Genomic DNA, 22,929 nt, shown 5'->3' with positions numbered 1-22,929 from the left:
ATATTCTACTAATTACCCCAGCTGTTACCTTGCCTCTTCAAATTACCACCCCCCAAACTAGCTGGTGAGTCAGGTTCCGTGTTTTGACAGATACATTCTAAGCAAATATCTACCAAATTAAATGCTGCTGTCAGGCAGTGATGATAGTACAGTGGTCGGCAAACCGCGGCTCGTGAGCCGCATGTGGCTCTTTGGCCTTTTGAGTGCGGCTCTGCCACTTGGTTCGGAGCCCCTGCTCTCGCGTCCGCTTGCGCCAGCAGCCGGAGAGAGAGAGAGCGCCGGAGAGAGAGAGAGAGAGAGCGGAGGCGAGTTTCCTGTCCAGAGCCAGTGTGCCTGAGAGAGAGAGCAAGCGTGAGAGAGCAGGCGAGCGGGCACTCTGTCTCTCCCCCCCCATGGAAAATGGCCGGGTCCCCCTGGCCAGGCAAGCGGGGTGGCTTCAAAGTGCTGGTGGCCACCATTGCCGTGGCGCTGGCTTACGCCTACGTCAGAGAGAGAGAGAGAGAGAGCGCGGAGGCGAGTTTCCTGTCCGGAGCCGGCGACGGAGAGAGAGAGAGAGCGCTCTCTCCCCCCACCTTTGGAAAATGGCCGGGTCCCCCTGGCCGGGCAAGCAGGGCAACTTCAAAGTGCTGGTGGCCACCATTGCCGTGGCACTGGCTTACGCCTACAACGTCGACCTGGAGCAGCCCGTGGTTTGCCAGGGGCCCAACGACTCCTTCTTTGGATATTCCGTGCTGGATCATTACTACGACAATACTCGGTGGTGAGTGTTGTTGGGGGGGCGTTTGCCTCTTCGCCAAGGCGCTTTTTCGGGGTGGCAGAGCCGCCTCCCGAAAGCAGGCGCCTCTCGGACTCTCTGCCCTGGGAGGAGCGCCGCAAACGCATAAGGCTGCTGAGCTTGGAAAGGAGGGGAGACATGATGGAGGTCTATGCAATTATTCATGGGGTGGAGGGAGTGGACAGGGAGAAGCTTCTCTCCCTCTCCCGTAATGCTACAACTTGGGGTTGTCTGCTGAACCTGGAGGGTGGGAGATTCAAAACTGATAAAAGGAAGTATTTCTTCACACAATGCGTGGTTAAATGGTGGGACTCCCTGCCCCAGGAGGTGGTGATGGCTGCCAACCTGGAGGGCTTTAAGAGGGGAGTGGACCTGTTCATGGAGGAGAGGGCTATTCATGGCTACTACTAAAAATGGATACTAGTCATGATGCATGCCTATTCTCTCCAGGATCAGAGGAGCAGGCCTATTATATGAGGTGCTATGGAACGCAGGCAGGACAATGATGCTGCACTTGTATTGCTGGTGGGCTTCCTGGAGGCACCTGGTTGGCCACTGTGGGAACAGACTGCTGGACTTGAAGGGCCTTGATCTGATCCAGCAGTCTTATGTTCTCATGTGTTTACTGCGTCTGTGAAGCTAGAGAAAAGTTTGCTCACATTGTTCACATTAAGTGTTTGTCAGTCATTGTCATGATTTAATTTTATGGATACCTTACTTACAATTTAATTTTTATCAATAAATAAGATCATTATTAAGTATGATATCAAGTTTTATTCAGTGTACTTATAGTTTAATTAAGACTTAAAACTTTAATTAAAGTTTATTAAGTTAATAAACAGTGTACCTACCTATATAGTTTAAGTTTAAGAAATTTGGCTCTCAAAAGAAATCTCAATCGTTGTACTGTTGATATTTGGCTCTGTTGACTAATAGGATTGCCGATCACTGTGATAGTAGAATCATGTCCAAACAAGACTCATCCAGTGTGACCCAGGGTAACCTTACATGGAGAAGACCTGTATTTACATCTGTGGACTTTCCCATCAATTTCAACATCAGGGATAGTTTTGTGCATATATTCCCGTTATTGTGCAAGCAGCCCTGTCATTAGTGTTTAAATGAAGTAGGTGGGGCCACTTGGGCAAGAGCTCTGTGTGTGCACTGGAGTTTTTTTATTTGATTTTTACCCTGCCTTTTCCCGACCAAAGTCAGACTCAGAGCGGCTAAAAACCAGTAAAATATGCATTTAAACAAATATCCTACATGACCGTATAGGCAACATTCCGAATCCTTAGCAGATATTAAAATTTAAGACAGCGCCCCTGTAAAACTAATACTAATAATAATGGGGAAGAACAATAACGGAGGGAGAGGGAGAATGTAAGAACATAAGAAAAGCCCTGCTGAATCAGGCCAAGGCCCATCAAGTCCAGCAGTCTGTTCACACAGTGGCCAACCAGGTGCCTCTAGCAAGCCCACAAAAGTGATGAGAAAAGGGAGAGGGGAAAGGGGGGAGGGGAACAAGGGGAAAGGAAAAGAGGAGGAGACCGTAGAGGAGATGGGAGGCCAGCTAGGGTGCATAAGAAACATTGGATCAGACTGAGGTTCATTTCAAGCAACTTTCCAAACCATTTGAAGGACTGTGAATGAGCTTCAGACTCATGCGCTTTCTCCACCCCGTGACCTAATCATAGTTTGCTGTGTCGTGTGTCTCAGTAAACTGTGAGTTGAATCTTGCCCAAATTTTTTGCATGTGCAAGGTTGTGCATGTGCGTGGTTTTTACTGATTTCCCCTCTCCTGTGGCAACCCTCCAAGTTCCCCCCTCCCTGTGTATTTCTGAGAATTTCCCAGGGGCAGCATTTTGAGGGGACCTTTCAGGCTGCTGCAGGAGCAGGGAAGTGGGGAAGTCACACTTCCATGGATGGAAATCCTTCCATCCAGAAACTTTAGGCGGGATCCAATTGGCACTTTGCCTCCAAAGCAGAATTAGAAACTCCGTTGAAGCAGTTATTTAATGCGTAAACAGTCATGATTGAGGAGGAAGACATGGGCAGACACATTCACAATCCTCTAGCTTTCAGAGGGTTGTGTGAATTAAACCCACAATTCTCTAGTGTTTCCCTTGTGCCCGAACATGTTACCCTAACCTTATCTAGTGAGGAAAGACAGCAAACAGAACCCTGGCATTAGACCACGGAATGTAGGTTTCTTTGTCTAAGGAAGTAACATTTCAGGCTAATGCACTTTGTTTTTGTGTACATGTAATCTGATTTTGTCATTTCACATATTCTGCTTTGATATCATTAAGTGGTAGTATCACACAGACGTGTTCTAATACTGTGTCTTGTATATGAGCAAAAAAAATTTGACCCAGAAATAAATGTTTATATATAATTTATTTTTTTCATAGGCTGGGTAACTACACTGGATGGAGGACAAAAAGAAGGTGCTAGAGGTTTCATGTTTTTCATAATTAACGTTGACCTCACTGAAGAAGGACTTCGTGAGTAAACTGTTCCTTTCCTTCTGTTGCATTTGCATTTAGGTAATCTTAACACAATGGGCTATTCTAACCAGGCTTATTCTATGCATCCAGGAGAGAGAAATTATTAAGGAAAAATCCATATGAAATTTAGTGTGCTAGATATAAATCAACCTGCATCAGGCTAATTTTTCCAAAGTAAATCATTTTGGAAACAAAACACGTTGGCGATTGAATTGTTATTAAAGATAACATTTTGGGGCTATGGGGGAGCTACTCGGGGTGTGCAAAAAAAATGGTATTTTTCGGATTCAGGTATATTGTGCCTGGAATATATCAGTTTTCCCAAATTCCAATGCTTGAGATGGTATTTGGATGCAGGTGGGTTTTTTTCAGGAATCCAAACTTTTTCGTGTCCGTTATTCCCTATGGGGAAACTTTCCGAATGATGGGGGGGGGGGGTGTTTTTGAAAATACAAGCACCAAAATGGCAATGGAGCTACTGGTGCCTGTCATTTAAATAACCCCAAAATTTGAAGTAGATTGGACCAAGGGGTCCAACTCTATGGGGCCCTGAACAGGATGCCATCAGCTGTCTTCCATGATTTCCTACGGAGGGGAGGGAGAAGCAACAACCCTCCAGGCAAAAGCCTTGCCTGCAAGCAGCAGTCGCTGGTCAAATCATGCCTGCCAGGGAAGAATCGACACAACAAGCCCAACAGAACCATTGTAGAACCCAGTAATCCCAGTAGAACCACAAGCCAATGTGCCAAGCCAAACAGAACCAAAATCAAACCAGAGAATCTCTGCAGTGGAAACTCCAGGTGGGGAGGGCACTTTTGCAAGCCCAGCAAAACCAGTGACGATGTACTGATACCCAGCAGAACCCAGGGCCACCATGGGTGGCAGTGCAAGCCCAACAGAACTATGGTCAAGCCAGAGAATCTCTACAGTAGAAACTGAAGGTGGGGAGGCACTTCTGCAAGCCCAGCAGAACCAATTCCAATGTGCACAAGCCCAGCAGAACTCGGGGCCACTCTAGCACTGCAAGCTTAACAAATTTAATGTAAAACCAGAGAATCTCTGCAGTTGAAATTTAGGGTGGAGAGGGCACTTTTGCAAGCCCAGCAAAACCAATGACAATTTACTGATACTCAGCAGAACCCAGGGCCAGTGTGGCAGTACAAGCCCAGCAGAATTAATAGCAATGTATAGAATGCCCAGCAAAACCCAGGGCCATGTAGCAGTGCAAGATCAACAGGACTAATGTGCATCAAGAGAATCACAGATAGCCGAACAAATCCAAGCCCGGGGAGGGGGGGTTGCATACCTAACAAAACAAACATCATTGTACACAATGCCTAGCAGAACTCAGTGGCACTGTGGCAGTGCAAACTCAACAGGACTAATGTCAAACCAGAGAAGGACAAATCCAAGCACTGAGCAGTGCAAGCAACATTGTAAAAACTGGGAAGGGAAACAAAGCAACTCTTGCAAAGGAAAAAAAAAGTTGAAACTGACAAAGAAACCAGAAACTAACAGAAGCAGCATAGCAAGCCCACAGAACTCCCCCAAGGCACAAAAACAAAGGGAAGAATAGCAGTGTGTGTAGGGGGGAGTCCCCAAAAGTCAGCAAATGCTGGCTCACAATCTTCCCGGTAAATCTCGAATATTTCAGGAATTTTTCAGGACCATTTTTTGGGGGGTTTCCTGAAAAATCCCAGATATATTTGGGAGACCTTGAATATACCTGAAAACGGGATATATTTTAAGCTCGTGGGTATCCAAACACACGCCCCTTGGAGATACAGAAGGTGGTGGGAGATAGGCGAGTTCCCTTCCATGAATGAAGCTTTACTTATGGATCTTAGTAGGAGCCAATCCCGTATGTGTCCAGTTGATTTCTGTTGCCAGAAATTCTTCTGTATCTTTTAAAGTTATGTTATGTACATTGTGTATATGTATTACTGTGTTCTTTTATATATAAACTTGCTTTTAAAGTACTATATGCGTATTAAAACAAAGAAATCGATACTTTCAAGTAGGGTTGTTGTTGTTGTTTTGCATTAGTTTGTTCTTTTTCATAAACCTGAAGTGTTAAAAGTATAAGAAACACAAAATTGTGAAATAGTTTTGTGAAAAAAATTGCACATGCATGTAATCCTTTTTTTTTTTTAGTACACGTGGATGATATTATTTTGCACATGTTCCAGTATATACAGAAGTTGAGAACAGAAGGACCCCAAGAGTGGGTCTTTCAGGAATGTAAGGTATGATATGGAATTTCATTCAAGCATTTTTATAGATACTCCGTCTGGGTTTTCTTGGCTTAAAAACACTATGGCTTGAAACAAGATTATCTCAGATAAAGTGTTCCTCCATGAATGAATAACAGTTTGAACAAAAAAACATGTAAATATCTGAAATGGCTAATTTCAAATAGAGTAATTTTTGCTTTCAGCACACTTGTAAATACCTCCTACATCTGGATTTAATTTTTTAATTTCTCTTTTAAAAAATACACTAGCTGAAGGTCTAACTTTGTCCGATTTCCTCAATCAATAGCTTCTCAAGGTTCGGTTGGGGGATTGTGTTTTGCGAGATCTGAAGCTTGTAGCTTGCAGTTGCCCATTTTTTACTGTTGTCATAATTAACAGCTCATTCCTGAGCCTTGCAGCAGCCGGGGATGGCATGGCCAAGGCACTGCCACAGCGCCTCCAAAGAGGTTTCCCGGCTGCTCCAAGCCTTAAAAAAACCTTTAAAAAAAAGAAAAATTAAAAATGAAGGGAAAGCCCCATTGAAAACAGCGATGCTGCACCAAGAAAAACCTGGCGCAGCAACACTGTTGCTGGAGGAGGCTTCCTGGGCTGGCGGGGCATAGGAAGCTGACTACAGTCAGCTCCGCCCTTGGGAAAGCTCCCCCCCCCAGAGGCCAGCACCACATTTCTCTTCTGGGATTTAAGTCCCAGAGTGGTTGTGGCACTGGAGGAGCACCGTGCAGCTCCGCAACACCCAGGCACTGATGGAACTGCCCCCCGCCACCAGTGTAAGTGCCTCTTATTCCATGATAAGAATTCACTTAAGCTAGCAATGGGGTCATGCTGCCTCCACTCCACTTTCAGCCCCCCTCAGGAATGGGCTGCTAGTCTGTTAATTGCACACTTTTCTTACTTGTTCCCATAGACAATAGTATCTTCCAGCTATTTTATTATATCTGTATGATTGGATCCATACAACTTCAGGAACTCAAAGTTGCAGCTGGAAAGTTGCAGCATCTACGCTGCCTCCCCCTGGCTGTTGCAACCTCCTGCCCCCTCTGTAAAAACAGCTACTGGGCATCAGAGCCCCCCCCCCGCCCCAAAAACCACATAGGATGTTGTAGAAAGGACTGCAGGGAGGAAGGGGGAGGCGAGTTGGAGTCACCCCGCCCTATTTCCTTGTGTTTGGCAGTATTCATTACACTGCCAGTATATTCAATTGATTGCCATTTTCAGAAACTAAATGAAGTAAATGTCCAAGCTCCATTTTCCCTTATTAGATAAAAATAATAGACTGACAATTATTTATAGCACCGAAACCTGCATTGCATTGCTGTGTTGTCTGTTCTTTCCCCCTCTCTTTTTAGGATCTAAATGCTGTAGCCTTCCGATTTAAAGATAAGGAAAGACCCCGAGGTTACACATCAAAACTTGCAGGGATGCTGCACGTGAGTGATAATGTTGCGATATATAGGATGCAAGACTGAGTATGATGTTGGACTACGTATGCTTCCAAAATTTAGCAGAATAGTAGGCATTAATGAGGTGTTTGGGGGGAGGGGGAAAGCATATTTCTTTGCCTTCACTCAGCATCTTGCATTGGACAGGCAGAGCGATCTAGAAAAGGACTAGTAGTGTACCGATATACCATATAGTTGCTGCTGTAAAAAGTCACAGTATCCATGTTTGTTGTTTCCAAAATAATGATTCCATGTATAGACAGTGAAACAAGGTGGGTAGTTGTGAAGTCAAGGTTGGAACCCTGACTTATGCTGGATGTGCCTGAAGAATTTATGTGGTTTCATTTCCCCTAGCATTGTTGGTCAATGTATTCAGATAAACATGCAATCAGTATAATTTTATCTGTGTGTTGAGATTTATTTATTTTATTTATATCCCACCCTTTCCTGGCCAGGCTGGGCTCAGGGCAGCTTCCAACAATAATAGATTACAATATAAATATAACTTAATATATATATAGTTTATGCTTATCTCTTAATGAGTTTTCCTTTACGGTGCTTACTTGGGACTTGATCCAATGAAGGGGTTGCTATTATCCTGCTATAGTGTTACTAAACTGAACGTTATCTATCAGTGATTCAGTACTGGGAGTTCAGAACTTGCTTCTGAAGTGTCACTATTTTATAGCAGCCTTGGCTGGTAAGATCCTGTACAGGCAAGGATTGCTGCAAACCGTGGTTTGCAAGTTAGGGAACCTCTAAGAAACCCATCCTGCTCCCACCTTCCTTCATAACTATGGCTAGTCTAAATTCTTGTGAATCCCTGTAGCTGTATTTGTTTTTTTAAGAAGATATTATATGAGCACATTTACTAAGTGCTTACTTTATATACTGCAGAAATATCCTCCAGGGGTCAGCATTTACTATTTTTTCTTTTGATTAATGTCAAGTATTTTTGGAGTGGATGGCCTTTTGTTCTGAAATCTAGTATACTGCTATAGGACCAAATGTCTGGGATTTCTTTTGTACAATTTTAGTGACTGCAATTTGTTTCCTTAATATTATTCAGTATCACTTTCCTTTTTCCCACCTCAATTTTTTTTCTTTTAGTACTATCCTATAGAAGAAGTTCTTGCTGCTGAATATTTACTAGAAGATTTTAGGCCTGATTTAATTGAAATGGTGCTGGATAAACTGAGACCTGAAAATGTCCGGTAAGTTATATTGCCAGATCCTGATATTCTGTACTAATTAATGCTTAATAATGTTAGTAGATAAGAAGAAGAGTTGGTTTTTATATGCTGACTTTCTCTACCACTTAAGGGAGACTCAAACAGGCTTACAATCACCTTCCCTTCCCCTCCCCACAACAGACACCCTGTGAGGTAGGTGGGGCTGAGAGAGCTGTGACTAGCCCAAGGTCGCCCAGCTGGCTTCGTGTGTAGGAGCGGGGAAACAAATCCAGTTCACCAGATTAGCCTCCGCCACTCATGTGGAGGAGTGAGGAATCAAATCCGGTTCTCTAGATCAGACTCCACTGCTCTAAACCACTGCTCTTAGCCACTACACCACGCTGGATAAGGGCTTGGATCCTGCTGAAAATATCTCGAGCATGATTTTCTCTCCTCCCCCTTCTACTGTGGCTCAGATTACATGTTGAAATGCTGCTTCTGACAACAGGGGCCCCTCCCAAAAAAAAAGCGTGAATGAAAACTGCCCCCTCCTTTATCCACAGAAATCTTCTGTGGGATCTAATCCCAATACTGTATTAAATGCTTTAAAAAATAACACAGAACTGCACACGTTTGCCAAAGGCATTTAATTTTGCCTCTTAATTTATCAGGAGAAAAATACTTAGCAGAACATGGCTTTGGGGAAAGGAGGGATGAAGAACAGAACAGGTTTTAGATTTAACTTCACTGGCTAGTAATCTCATAGGAGTTCATATTAGAAGGCGTTAAAACATTTGAGACAACAGACGTTTTATTCAAGTGCCAATCAGTGCCAACAAGGAACAGCTTAAGTTGCTTAGTGTGATTTTGAATGGTTCACCTCCTCATTGCTGTTCCTTTTGTGTACTTTACCCTTGGCCTTAGCTCAGAAGAACTTCCAGCTCCTGGCTAGAGGTGAACCACAGGTCTGCACACACTCTTGTTTTCTCCTCTCCTTCAGGGCTTTGGCCTGTTTTCGCTTCCCAGGGATTCATTAGTGTTGTGCTTTTGGTTTAGCCCGGCCAATCACCTGGACTGTGTTGAGTCTTCAGCCATGGGAATCCTTACCTTCGGGTTGCCTGGGACCCCAGAAGAAGTCTAGTAACTTTCCTAGGAAAGTATTGCCTGCTTTGCTGCGCCTGTGATACTTTCTCCTTGCTGCACCCCCACTGGTGGGGTGGGGGCGCAGCAAAGCAGGCAATACTTTCCTAGGAAGTATTGAACCTGGGACCTTCTCCATGCCAAGGAAAGTATTGCCTGCTTTGCTGCGCCCCCACCCCACCAGTACAGTGCTTCTTTTTTTCTTTAATGTTATCCGTACTTTGCCTTGACGTTTTAATTGGCACACTGTAGTTAGCTCTTGTCTTGTCTAATCTTGGTTTGAATTGCAAGTGGGGGGACTTGCGGAGGAGTGGAATTTCCTTCCCCTTTTGCTACATTTCCCCGTCCCTTCAGTCCAGCTCTGCTTCCTTCCGTCCCCATCTTCCTGCTCGATCCTTCCCCCCCCCCACAACGCATACCGCCTTAAGTTTCAAAATGAAGCTATTCCACTTCACACACTTCCTTGAGAGTCAAAATGAAACAACTGAGATATCAGTAGCTGTTTTAGGTTGTGTAGACAACTTCTCGAGATAGTCTTGTGAGATCTTAGCACTTTTGAAATTTCTTTGCTTTATTCTCCCTCCCTGTAATTTATTTTACCAACCTGAAGGTTCCCCAATTCTTCATAAATATGTAACCTAGCCCTAGGTGATATCAGTGTGCTTTTTAAAAGAATTGCACAGTGGAGCCACGCTAGGAATTAGATATGATTGCTTGGAGGACTAACTGTACTTCTGATTTGGGTATCATGGAAAGCTAGGGAAGGGAGGGGCCGTGGCTCAGTGGGTAGAGCATCTGCTTGGCATGGAGAAGGTCCCAGGTTCAATCCCCGGCATCTCCATTTAAAGGGACTAAGCAAGTAGGTGATGTGAAAGACCTCTGCCTGAGACCCTTCAGAGCTGCTGCCGGTCTGAGTAGACAGTGCTGATTTTGATGGATCAAGGGTCTGATTCAGGATAAGGCAGCTTCATGTGTTCAGCACGTAACGGGAGGCAGAGGGACCGTGTGAATTTGCAGCTCCTTCCTGACCTCCAAGACTATAGTTTGGAAAACCATCTGAATTGAACCTGGCATTTCTAGAGGAGCAGAAAGGTTGTGTGCTGTGAACTTGCTCTTGCCCATCTTGCTCTTTTTTGCAGTTACTCTGGGTTTCCACCGTTGCTTATAAATTCACATCCCAGTTTGCACCCAGCCAGTGCATAACCAAGGCTTGTATGAGGATGCTCATGTAAGCTGACTCTCGCTTCTGTATTGCCCCACCCTTACTGATGTAATGACGTAGTCTGTATCTGTCCTGGGATTTATATTATCTGCTTTGTGCAGAGAGAAAAACACAGCTGTTCAGTGGCAACAGAGAGGTTCTCGTTTTTAATTAGTGGCAAGTGAATCGTTTTTACAAAACGAAGCTTCATCTTATCTTAACTCCTTCCCATTGTGGTAAATATTATCGTCATTTTAGCCCCCCCTCCCCCCGATTCATACTGTAATGATAGACTTCAAGCTTGTATGTACGTAAATCAGGCTTTTTCATTTTGTTTTTGTTTTTTTGTTTTTTGCTGAAACCGTGGTTCTGCTGGCATGTATACTAGAAACACTTAGATAAGCAGTGTTCTCTCAATGCCGATGACAGAACAGTTGCCATAGAAACTAATTTCAAAGGGAAATAAGCTTCTCTCAGACCGTTGTATTGTGCCTGTATTCATACATAATGTGAAAGGAGGCTGTGTGGGGTGCTTCATTTATAGCACAGAATCTTCCATCTTGAGATATTACTTGGCAGCCAAAAAGAAGGTTAAAATGAAAAATTGTTAGCTATTTATGTCCCTGGTTCAGTTCTATTCATTGTTTTTAAGGCGTTGTTGGTACTAAATGTTCAAATTGATTAAGTGTTCCATGGATCCAACTGTCCTATATTCTTCTAATTAACTACCAGTTGGATCTGAGATGCAGAGCAGTGTTGATAGTAAATGTTTTCTCTCACATGTAATTGGTTGTAGAGACTCTTAATTGCTCCTATTTTACAGTATCTCTTTCTCCCCCCCCCCCACCAGAGATATAAACAGCAGCTCTTTATTAAAGGGATTTCCTGTAAATTTGCAGCCTATGAAACTCAGAAATGTTAATTAGAAACCCAACATGAGAACACTGCAGATAGCATGAACAGCAAATCATGTTGCATTTTCAGTCATAGAAGAAATGTGCCTGGCTTGATGTATCTTTTTGAATATCTTCAGAAATGCTAGAAAGTGGATGCAGGAATGGCTTGAATATATTGCACAAGTGCTGAGAAGGTGATTTAGAACTACGGAAATAAAGGAATTGTCAAACAGTATTTTAGCCTTTTCCCTTCAGTGTGCACTGGCTTTTATTACCCCAGGGATTACCCTACTCATTTCAACTAGTAGATAAAGCAAATGATTCTTGCGTGTTTTAATGGGGAAGGGGATTGACTGCCCTCCCCTCTTTTGGTCCCTTTCCACCTCTGAAGTCCGTGAATGTGCTCTCTTCTGTCACAAGCATGTATGTAGTGGAACAGTACTTCAACATGGTGTAGTGGTTAAGAGCAGTGAATGCTAATCTGGAGAACCAGGTTTGATTCCTCACTCCTCCACATGAAGCCCACTGGGCAACCTTGGGCCAGTCACAGTTTTCTCAGAACTCTCTCAGCCCCACCTACCTCACAAGTTGTCTGTTGTGGGGAGAGGAAGGGAAGGGGATTGTAAACCACTTTGAGACTCCTTAAGGTAGAGAAAAGCGGAGTATAAAATTCAAGTCGTCATCTTAGCATTTTCCTTTTAGTGAGGGAAATGAAGCAAACCTCTGTGATTGCCACGGACTGACAGCCTGCACACCCTCAGAAGTGATAGTACTGCACAGCGTTCTCCAGCCAGCAAACTTTACATGAAATTATACTTTGCTGCATTTGTTCTAGTAGCAAAGGCAGGAGTGGAGGACTTTTAATCATTCTTGACCAGATGGGCAAGTTGACGAGACAATTAGAGATGAATTGAATAGATAAGAAGTAACAGCAGTTCTTGATCTCTGTACGGCCTAGCTATATTGGTTCTCTCGTTTTTTAAAATATCACCAACTAGCAATTTTTGTGTGTGCTGAAATCAAGTAATAACAAAAGATGCAGTGGACATAATTGTAAACTGCCTGCAGAATTTTTGGACCTTCTCTCTTGCAACGTTCTTAATCCTTTATTTTGTGTGTTGTTGGAAATGCAGACTGCATAATGTTTGAAGCAGAATTTTGGGCTGTGGGTTTCCGAGGGAAATGATACAAGAAAAAACAGTCAGGCAGTTAGTTCTCTGTGTGGCCATTTCACATTCAGTGGAGATCTGCCCGCTAGCTGAGAAGTGTAACAAGGACGCTCTCAGGCAGCCGAGAAGGCCTTTCCGATATTGTTGCTTCTTAGTATTCTAGACAAAGAATCGTGGCTGCGTTAAACTGCTCAGGTTTCTCGTTGGTTGCCAGGAAGCTAACATGAAGCAAGAGCAGCCTGTCTCCAACTGAGGACAAATATTCTCACCTCCGCCCTGCTTTTTCTTTGCAAATGTAGAATCATTGGTTCTCGTTCTGGGCTCTTCAGGCATCTTGCAACTGTGGGTTTTACCATCATGTGCCCAGGGAGGCAGGTCTAAAAACTTCACTTCCTGTCTTCCTCGCCGGGAGCTCCACCCATATCCAGTTTCCGTCCTGCCTTGTACAGGGAAGCAGCTTTGCCAACAGGCTCCGCCATTGGAGTACCCTTTTTACCCGGGATTTCCTCTATCTTCTGATCCTTTACCTTCTGATCCCTTGGCTTCGTCACTTTCTCATTCCTCCTCGGTCTTTAAAAAAAAAAGAGAGAGAGAGAGACAGTCTCCCTCCTGCTTCTTTTACTGTTCCCCCCCCCTTTTTCCCACTCCTCCGTCTTCGCTCCGGAGAGCAAGGTGATGGGCGAACGGGGCAACTCGGACGAGGAGCTCCTCTCCAAGGGGGAGAACGACCGAGCCCTCGCCGCCTCGACAGGGCGGAGTCGCAAGAGGGATTCCAACGGCTGCCTTTGCGGTTCCGCGGAATCGGGCGCGGAGAGCCTAGGCGCCTCAAAAAAGGCGCGCACCACAGATTCAGGCGCGGAGGCTTCTGGCGCCACAAAGAGAGTGCTTGGCCGAGCCGCTTGAAAATGACGCCCACGGGGTCCCACGCGGCGGCGAGTCAAGCGGCGGCAAGCCGGACGTGAGTACTCCGCCAGGGGAAGGCGCGTTTTTCAAAAGCGGGGGGGGGGGCACATGCACGTTTACCCCAGACTCTCCGCTTTCCCACAGGGAAGCCTTTAATTTGTTTACGGAGGTTATAGAAAAGCAGGCGCAGATGCTGCAGGCATTTAGCGATTCTCTCTCCCCTCTTTTCAGGTCCTTGGGGAAATTATCCCAGGATAGTGTTACGAGTTCAGATTCTGGGGACCCTCAAGGCACATCTGGCGAGGGCCCCTTAGAGGCTAAGGGGTCGGGCTGGAACACAAAGGCGGCAAGGAAATCTTCCCGCGCATTCCAGACTAGGGCCTCCCTGGAGGATGACTCATCCATTATGGGCGATTCTGAAGGGGAAAGCAGAGAAGAAGAAGGGGAATTTGATTCTGGTTTGGGAGGAACAACAGCCTCACCTCTTTGGGGCAGAGGATTTTCAGAGCCTACTAACAAAGGCCCTAGTTGCCCTAGATCTAAACGAAGAGCCAGATCCGGCTACAGTTGCTATGAGCACTAAGAAAAAAGGTGGTAAGGAATTTTTCCCCAGATCCCAGCCCCGGCAACATACCTTTCCTTTCCCGGAATACTTCGAAAACCAGGTCAAAGCAGAATTAGACAAACCCCTGGCCAACAGACAGTTTCCAGCCAGTGTCAAGAGGCTTTATGCCATGACACCTCAGGCTATGGAGCTTTTACAAGTACCTATCATTGATGCCCCAGTCACGGCAGTCCACTCCCCGGACCTGCCTGCTGAGGATGGCATGGGCAACATAAGAGACCCCATGGACAGGAAGGCCGAGAATTTGACCAGAAAAATCCATGACTCCTCGGCACTAGCCATTCAAGCCTCTGCCGCCACTTCAATCATGGCCAGAGCATCCATAGTTTGGATTAGAAAGATAGCTCAGCTGTATTCAGGCGAGAACCGCAGGGTTGTAGAGGGCCTTATTTGCCTCTCCAAAGTGGCGGCTTTCATGGCAGATGTGTCCTTTGACTCAATGACCTTCGCAGCCTGCAGCCTATCCTCCAACATAGCAGTGAGGAGGTCCCTGTGGTTGAGGCCTTGGCAGAATGAGTTCAAAACCAAGTCACTTACCCTTTCCTACCCCTTCAAAGGAGGGAAGTTGTTTGGGGATAGGCTAGAAAAGATCCTGGTCGAGGACAAGGACTACCAAAGTCAGCTAGAAAGGATAGGAGATCCACCACTTCCTACCCTACCTTCAGGTCCTTCCACGCACTACCGCGCTTCAGGCCTGACCTGCGTAGGGACAGCTGGAACAGCTCCAGGGGCTCCTTTTGCAGGGGGAGCGGAATGTTTTTTCTTCCCCAACAGGGCCAACAGCATTTCCACCCCAAGGGAGACAAGTTCTCCAAGGGCAATAAGCAATGACGCCAGACAACTGGCAGTGTGTGTGTGTGTGTGGGGGGGGAGATTGCAGCACTTCAGCCACAAGTGGATCCCTCCCCACACAGACATTTGGGTATCCCAAGTGGTCTCTGAGGGATATCGAATAGAGTTTGTGAGCACACCGAAAAGCAGATTCCTGAGGTCCCCCAGATCACTAAAAAGGGAAAAGCACCAAAGAACCCTGGCAGCCATAACACATCTCATGTCCATTCAGGCTATAGAAGCGGTTCCCTCCGCAGAGATTGGCAGCAGGACTTATTCAATCTTCTTTACAGTCCCAAAACGTAACGGGGACTGGAGGGCCATCCTGGACCTGAAGCTCTTAAACAGGGCTGTAAGGTACAGAAGGTTCAGGATGGAGACGTTGAAGTCCATAATGGAGGCCTTGCCGCCAGGGGACTTCATGATGTCCCTGGACCTGAAAGAGACCTACCTGCATATCCTCATTCACCTGCTGCACAGGAGGTTTCTCCGCTTCTGCTACGCTGGGAAACATTACCAATTCAGGGCCCTCCCCTTCGGGTTGGGGTCCGCCCCACGAGTGTTCACCAAGGTACTTATAACCTTAGTGGCCACCCTCAGGCAAGAGGGGATAAGAGTTTTCCCTTATCTGGACGATATTCTGATCTGCTCCAGATCGGTGGTGGAAGTGGAGGCTCACACGCACAAGGTAGTGCAGGCTCTGTCAGATCATGGCTTCCTGATAAATCTGGAGAAAAGCCAGTTGACACCCACTCAGAGCCTACGCCACCTAGGGGTCATTTTGGACACCAACAGAAATTTAGTCTTCTTACCCCCGGACAAGACCCAAAAGATCAGATCTGTCGTCCTACCATTGCTAAGGGCGAAATTGGGAAAAGTAATGTTTCTATCCAAGTTGATGGGACTAATGGTGTCTTGCCTGAGTTGTGTTCCCTAGGCCAGGTTCCACTCGAGACCACTGCAGAGTCTTCTACAGCCTCACCAGCAGCTGATCGCCAAGACGTTAAACAAGAGCCTAGTGCTGGATCAGAGTTTCCGGTCCAGCCTACAGTGGTGGCACAACCCAAGGAATCTCAGCAAGGGATTGGCCTTCCTGATGGAGGATCAGATCCAGAGTCACATGGACGCCAGCATGGAGGGATGGGGAGCGACATGCCAATCTCGCATATCCCAAGGAACGTGGTCAAGGTCAGAAAAAGGTCTTCACATAAACGTCCTCGAACTCAGAGCCATTTGCCTAGCCCTAATCCAGTTTCAAGACGCACTTCGCCATCGTCACGTCCTCGTGAGAACAGACAATGTGTCAGCCAAAGCACACATAAACAAGCAAGGGGGCTCCAGGTCGTCAAGGTTTCACAAGGAAGCAGTCCTGATATTCACCTGGGCAGAACAGAACCTCCAGTCCATCTCGGCGGAACACGTCAACGGAGTCCTAAATCTCCAAGCCGACTGGCTGAGCCGCCAGATGTTCAATGAAGGGGAATGGACCCTCAACAAATCAATCTTTCTCCAAATCACAGAGAGATTCGGACAGCCGACAGTGGACCTGTTTGCTTCGGGGGAGAATCATCTCCTCCCACGGTTTTTCACGAGGTACTTCCATCCACAAGCAGAGAAAATGGATGCCCTGGTGTCCCCATGGCCCTCAGAGCTCCTCTTCGCCTTCCCACCTCTTCCCATCCTTCCAAAGGTAGTCAGAAAGATCAGGAAGGAGAGGGCAACAGTCATCCTGGTTGCTCCATTCTGGACAAGAAGGCCATGGTTTCCCAGTCTCAAGGAGCCTGCGTCATCCAGACCCTCAATGGCTGCGCTTGACCACCTGGAAGCTGAACGGAACTGGCTCCTAGACCAGGGATATAGCACAACGATTATCAATACCATGATCGAGGCTAGAAAGCCATCCACTAGAACAGCGCTTCCCAACCTTTTTTTGACCAGGGACCACTAGGACTTTTTTGTTCGGTGCAGGGACCCCAAGGTTCAACATAAAAATTCCGAGAATGTGAAAATAAACTTAAATCATCGCTGTTAGTGAAACATTAAACTTAGAATAATATTTGAATATATATTTTTATAATAGAGAACTTTTAATTGAAAATATGAATTTGTTATGGGTTTAGAACTTTGTTTTGCGGACCTTAAATTAGTTCTCGCGGACCCCTGGGGGTCCATGGACCCCTGGTTGGGAACCAGTGCACTAGAAGGATATATGGCCTGTCGTGGAAGGCCTTCGTTCTGTGGTGCAGAAGAAAGGATGTCGATCCCCTGTTTCCTAGTGTTTCCAAGGTCTTGGAATTCTTGCAAGAGGGGGTGGAACAGGGACTGAAGGCAGCTACTCTACGCAGGCAGGTAGCAGCTCTGTCTTCTGTCATTCCTTCCATCAATGGCATCGCACCCTCCAGGCACCCACACATGCAGACCTTCCTGAAGGGAGTGCTCCAGACCAGTCCTCCAGCCATCCACCGTTTCCCTACGTGGCGTCTCAACATGGTGCTGGCTGCACTCACTAGACCTCCCTTTGAACCCATCAGGGAGATCCCGCTGAAGATGCTAAGAATGAAAGCAGTCTTCTTAACGGCGGTTACCTCGGCCAGGAGGGTCTCGGAATTAGGAGCATTGTCAGTTAGGAAAGGCTTGTGTGTTTTTCACAGGGATAAAGTTGTCCTGCGACCGGACCCTACATTCGTTCCCAAAGTTAATTCAGTGTTCCACCGAAAGCAGGAAATCCACCTTACGTCTTTCTGCCCCAACCCCAGCCATCCAAAGGAAAAGGAGTGGCACAACTTGGATCTTCAGAGAACCCTCAGAGTCTACATTAAGCGTACTTCTCACCTGAGAAGATCAGACTCTCTGTTCATCTCCTTAACCAACCCCAACAAGGGTCTTAAGATGTCTAGGGCGGCTATCAGCTACGCCATAAGACATACCAAGCCAGTAAGGTACCGGTCCCAGAAGGGATCACGGCTCATTCAGTGCGCAGCGCTGCCTCGGCAGCCTTCGATAGACAAGCCTCGGTGGAGGAAATTTGTAAGGCAGCCACCTGGACGTCAGTGTCCACCTTCACCAGGCACTATAAGATTAATACCATGGCCTCTGTCGATGCAGCCTTCGGCAGGAGAGTTCTGCAATACGTCTTGGAAGCTCCTCAGCCCGCCCAAACAGGGTAGCTATTGGAGATCCCACAGTTGCAAGATGCCTGGAGATCCCAGAACAAGAACGGAGCCTTGTTTACTTATGTGAGGGCTCCTTCTGTTCTGGGATCGAAGGCATCTTGCCCACCCAGAGCTCACTTCCAAGACGTAGTAATTTAAGGAAATCAGTTTCAGGGGTTTCATGGGGCACCCTGTAGGGGACTATACCCTCTCCTTCGCCTGTTAACTTGCTCTCAACTTGTTTCCTTTTTGTTCATGTGGATATGTTTCCTCTTATTTCCTTCTCACACTCTAATAATCCCGGGTAGTGTTGTTGCTGTTTTTTGCACTTACCTGTCTCCTTTAGCTCGGCGAGTCCAAAAACTGGATATGGGTGGAGCTCCCGCCCAGGAAGACAGGAAGTGAAGTTTTTAGTCCTGCCTCCCTGGGCACGTGATGGTAAAACCCACAGTTGCAAGATGCCTTCGATCCCAGAACAGAAGGAGCCCTCACGTAAGTAAACAAGGCTCCGTTTTCTGCTTCTAAGGTGTGTGCATAATCTGTAATTTCAAGCACCTTCATGCGAGAGCTACAAATTGTGTATTTTTATGAAAACTAGAACACCATGCTTGCAAGAACAAGAGGTTAATGAAATATAAGATACTACCTTACTGTTATTGCCAGAGCAGTGCATTTAATTTTTTCATTGCAGTACAATCTCTGTCGAAGTAATGTCCATTTACGTGGGCCTTTAGCTTAGGCAAATGTGGGTTGGCTTGCTGTTTCAGTCAAGAGTATTAAAAGGAGTATCTGGATATATTAGGACATGAAAAATTACAACATTAATGAAAATGTACCTAATCAATGTGACCCAATGAAATGATTTGTACAGCTTTTGGGAAAACATGGTTACTTACTATGTGTTGGTTTTATTTTTAGGGTTGCAGTAGTTTCTAAGTCTTTTGAAGGGAAAACCGATAGAACGGAACAATGGTACGGAACCCAATACAAGCAAGAAGCTATGACTGATGAAGTCGTTAAGGTGTGCTAAGAAAATTGGTAGAGTCTCATTCTTGAAAGTGATCCCAAATATGTGGCCTTTATTTTCATGCTGCTGCAAAGGAAGATTTTTTTTAACCTCATAACTCCAACTGATTGTTGCTTGTACAAGTACTTTGCACCAGTGGAGGTTAGCTGGTGTTATAAAGAACGTGTTGTAGATTCCACTGCACCAGTGGTACTGTGGATAGCTTTATTGCAGTGGGCTCACCATATTTAATACATGTTTGAACTGCTCTATTAAATATTTGTCTAGGTTTCTTCTGTTTAAAAGTGGAGGAGGTCATGTCCTTCAAAAATAGTTACTTGAGTTATACATAAATAAATTTGTGGCTAGTATGCCAGGTAATAGAAGAGAACAACAAAAAAGGAAGAACAAGAGATCTGTTCCACAAGATCCAAGAAATTAAAGGGAAATTTAAAGCATGGTTAGGCATGCTGAAAGATCAGCATGGAAATACATTAACTGAACAGGACAAAATAAAGAAAAGGTGGGAACAATACACTGAAGAACTATACAGAAGAGACGAAAGGATAAAAGATTCTTTCCAAGAAGAATCTTTTGAAGAAAAACCTACAGTTTTAGAAAGTGAAGTGAAAGCTGCATTGAGAGCAATCGGGAGAAACAAATCACGAGGAGCAGATGGGATATCAATAGAGCTATTTCAAGCCACAGAAACGGAGTCCATCAAAATCTTGACAAGAATATGCCAACAGATATGGAAAACAAAACAATGGCCCACAGACTGGAAACGATCCATTTACATTCCAATTCCCAAGAAAGGAGACATCAAAGATTGCAACAACTATCGGACCATTGCATTAATTTCTCATGCAAGTAAAGTGATGCTCAAAATCTTACAGCAAAGGCTGTTACCATATATGGAACGAGAAATGCCTGATGTTCAAGCTGGTTTCAGAAAAGGAAGAGGCACTAGAGATCATATTGCAAATATACGCTGGTTACTGGAGTGTACGAGAGAATTTCAGAAGAAAATCAGCTTGTGTTTCATAGATTACAGCAAAGCTTTTGACTGTGTGGATCATGACAAGCTATGGCTGGTTTTAAAGGAAATGGGTGTGCCACTACATCTGATTGTTTTGATGCGCAACCTGTACTCTGGACAAGAGGCCACAGTTAGAACAGAATATGGAGAAACGGAATGGCCCAATTGGAAAAGGTGTCAGACAAGGATGTATTTTATCTCCCTATCTCTTCAATCTATATGCAGAACATATAATTAGGAAAGCAGGATTAGATTTAGATGAAGGTAGAGTGAAAATTGGAGGGAGGAACATTAATAATTTGAGATATGCTGATGACACTACATTATTGGCAGAAAATAGTGAAGATTTGAAACAACTACTGCTGAAAGTTAAAAGAGAAAGTGCCAAAGCAGGACTGCAGCTGAACATCAAGAAAACAAAAGTAATGACTACAGGAGAATTACACAACTTTAAGGTTGACAATGAGGAAATTGAAATTGTTCAAGACTTTCTATTCCTTGGCTCCACCATCAACCAAAAGGGAGACTGCAGCCAAGAAATTAGGAGATTGAGACTGGGAAGGGCAGCCATGAAGGAGCTAGAAAAGATTTTGAAGTGTAAGGATGTGACTCTGGCCACCAAGACTAGATTAATTCATGCCATCATATTCCCTATTACTATGTATGGGTGTGAAAGCTGGACAATGAAGAAAGCTGATAGGAAAAAAATAGGTTCCTTTGAAATGTGGTGTTGGAGGAGAGTGTTGCGGATTCCGTGGACAGCCAAAAAAACAAATCAGTGGGTTATAGATCAAATCAAGCCTGAACTGACCCTAGAAGCTAAAATGACTAAACTGAGGCTGTCGTATTTTGGTCACGTCATGAGACGACAAGAGTCACTGGAAAAGACCGTCATGATAGGAAAAGTTGAGGGCAGCAGGAAAAGAGGAAGACCCAACAAGAGATGGATTGACTCAATAAAGGAAGCCACAGCCTTCAATTTGCAAGATCTGAGCAAGGCTGTCAAAGATAGGACATTTTGGAGGACTTTCATTCATAGGGTCGCCATGAGTCGGAAGCGACTTCACAACACTTAACACACACACATGCCAGGTAAAAAAGGTAAAACAGAAACTTGAGTTGAAAGACCCATAAATGGGATGCTTGACAATTCCCTCTGTCCCCACCACCTCCCAAACCACTCCTGTCTCTGAGGAACCTTTATTAATGGGTAGGAGGCTTCACTGGGGAGGTGGAATTGGTGGAAATTATATTTTCTTTCCCTCCTTAGTTAAACCCCCTGCTCTGTTTGTGTAACAACTAATATGAGAGGGGTGGGCCACTTCTTCCAATTTCCCCTACACGGTGCACTCCACCCACCTCTTCCCAAAAAGCTCATGAGGGCTTCCTAATCCTCTGTAATGACTTTTGATGGTGTAGGGCAGTGGTTGTGTACCCCTTGGCAGCCTATTTCCATAAATTGTACCCCTCATGTTACCAAAATGTTTGTAATTAATATAGTTGCTGTTATTTTAAATTCCTTTTCCTGCCATTGTTCAGGGTTTTTTTTTTTTTTTTTTTTTTTTTGCATACCCCTAAATGTCCTGGTTCGTATTCCCAAGGGTACGTGTACCCCAGGTTGGGAACCACTGGTGTAGGGGGCATCAGTAGCCAGGGGGAACAATTAGTGATTGATTGCACAGACTCCATTCTTGATCCAAGCCATTGAAGTCAGTAAAACAGGTCTGCCAAACCCATGGAAGTATTTTAACTTGCCAAGTGAGATGGAAGCATCCCTCTGGATTTGGCGTAATCCTGGGCAAATCACCGCCTATCAAAATTATACCAAGATTTTTAAAATTGCACCGTTGTTCTCTCTGTGATTTGAGCATTGATTTAAAATATTTATTTTGGCTTTTGATTATTCAACCTTTCAGATTCACATCAAAGAGAACACACATGGAGCAGCTGGGGCTGTATATGTGGAGCTTTAAAAAAAATACTCATATCATCTGTTTGGCCAGGAAAGGGGAGCAGGAACAGCTCAGTCCTGTGCCCAGTTCCTTCTCCCAAGCAGCAGTTTACGGTACTTTTAGTTTTTCAGTAAAGGACTCTACATGTGCAGCTCCTGTTGCTGGGTTAGAGGGAGGCCATGCACAAACTCCTCGTTGCACAAGAAGTTATCCATCTGGCTAGAATTACACATACGAGAATCTGCTTCCAGGGCTGAGATGCCCCTTGCAGTTTTGACGCGACTTTTGGAGAAACATGACTTTGCTTTTTAAACAGTTAAGATAGAAGTTCTCAGCAAGACCGAATTGCCGCGTTTCTTTTTAGCGAATCCCACCCCCAGACAATAACACAGGCATTCTTCTTGCTTACACTGTTCATGTAGAAATGGCAAAATGCTGACCTTAATGGGAAATTCAAGCTCCCACTGAAGAATGAATTTATTCCTACGAACTTTGAGATTGTGCCACTAGAAAAGGATGCACCACAGTGCCCTACTCTCATTAAGGTAAGTAAACGTCTTCTCTGTTTAATAATACTGTGTTGGAATTTCTGGAATCTGTTCCCGTTATTTTGAGAAGTGCTGTTTGAAAGATTAAGGTTATTTAGTCAAAGCCTGAGCAAGGCTGTCAAAGATAGGACATTTGGAGGACTTTGGTTCATAGGGTCGCCATGAGTCAGAAGCGACTTGACAGCACTTAACACACACACACACTCAAAGATAAAGCTTTTTACTAACTTTGATCTATAACACTGCTTGAGCAGTGTTTTTAGATGATAAAGAATTAAATTATACACCTAAGTAGCATTTTAAAAGATGATTACAA

General features: G+C 45.0%; 1 protein-coding gene across 2 annotated transcripts in view; it reads left to right on the top strand.

The window, feature by feature from the left end:
• Nucleotides 1-22,929, top strand: part of IDE (insulin degrading enzyme) — a 90,749-nt gene that overhangs the window by 30,683 nt on the left and 37,137 nt on the right. For both annotated transcript variants that reach the window (XM_056849649.1, XM_056849648.1), the window contains exons 8-13: nucleotides 3,190-3,282; nucleotides 5,440-5,531; nucleotides 6,887-6,967; nucleotides 8,090-8,193; nucleotides 18,987-19,089; nucleotides 22,488-22,610. In XM_056849649.1, coding sequence (XP_056705627.1) covers nucleotides 3,190-3,282; nucleotides 5,440-5,531; nucleotides 6,887-6,967; nucleotides 8,090-8,193; nucleotides 18,987-19,089; nucleotides 22,488-22,610 — 596 coding nt within the window. The remainder of the gene's footprint in view (nucleotides 1-3,189; nucleotides 3,283-5,439; nucleotides 5,532-6,886; nucleotides 6,968-8,089; nucleotides 8,194-18,986; nucleotides 19,090-22,487; nucleotides 22,611-22,929) is intronic.

The sequence above is a fragment of the Euleptes europaea genome, chromosome 5 (assembly GCF_029931775.1).
Source record: "Euleptes europaea isolate rEulEur1 chromosome 5, rEulEur1.hap1, whole genome shotgun sequence".
In the NCBI taxonomy this organism is placed as follows: domain Eukaryota; kingdom Metazoa; phylum Chordata; class Lepidosauria; order Squamata; family Sphaerodactylidae; genus Euleptes; species Euleptes europaea.
Note: the sequence above shows the minus strand (reverse complement) of the source record. Positions and strands in the feature narration are given on the sequence as shown.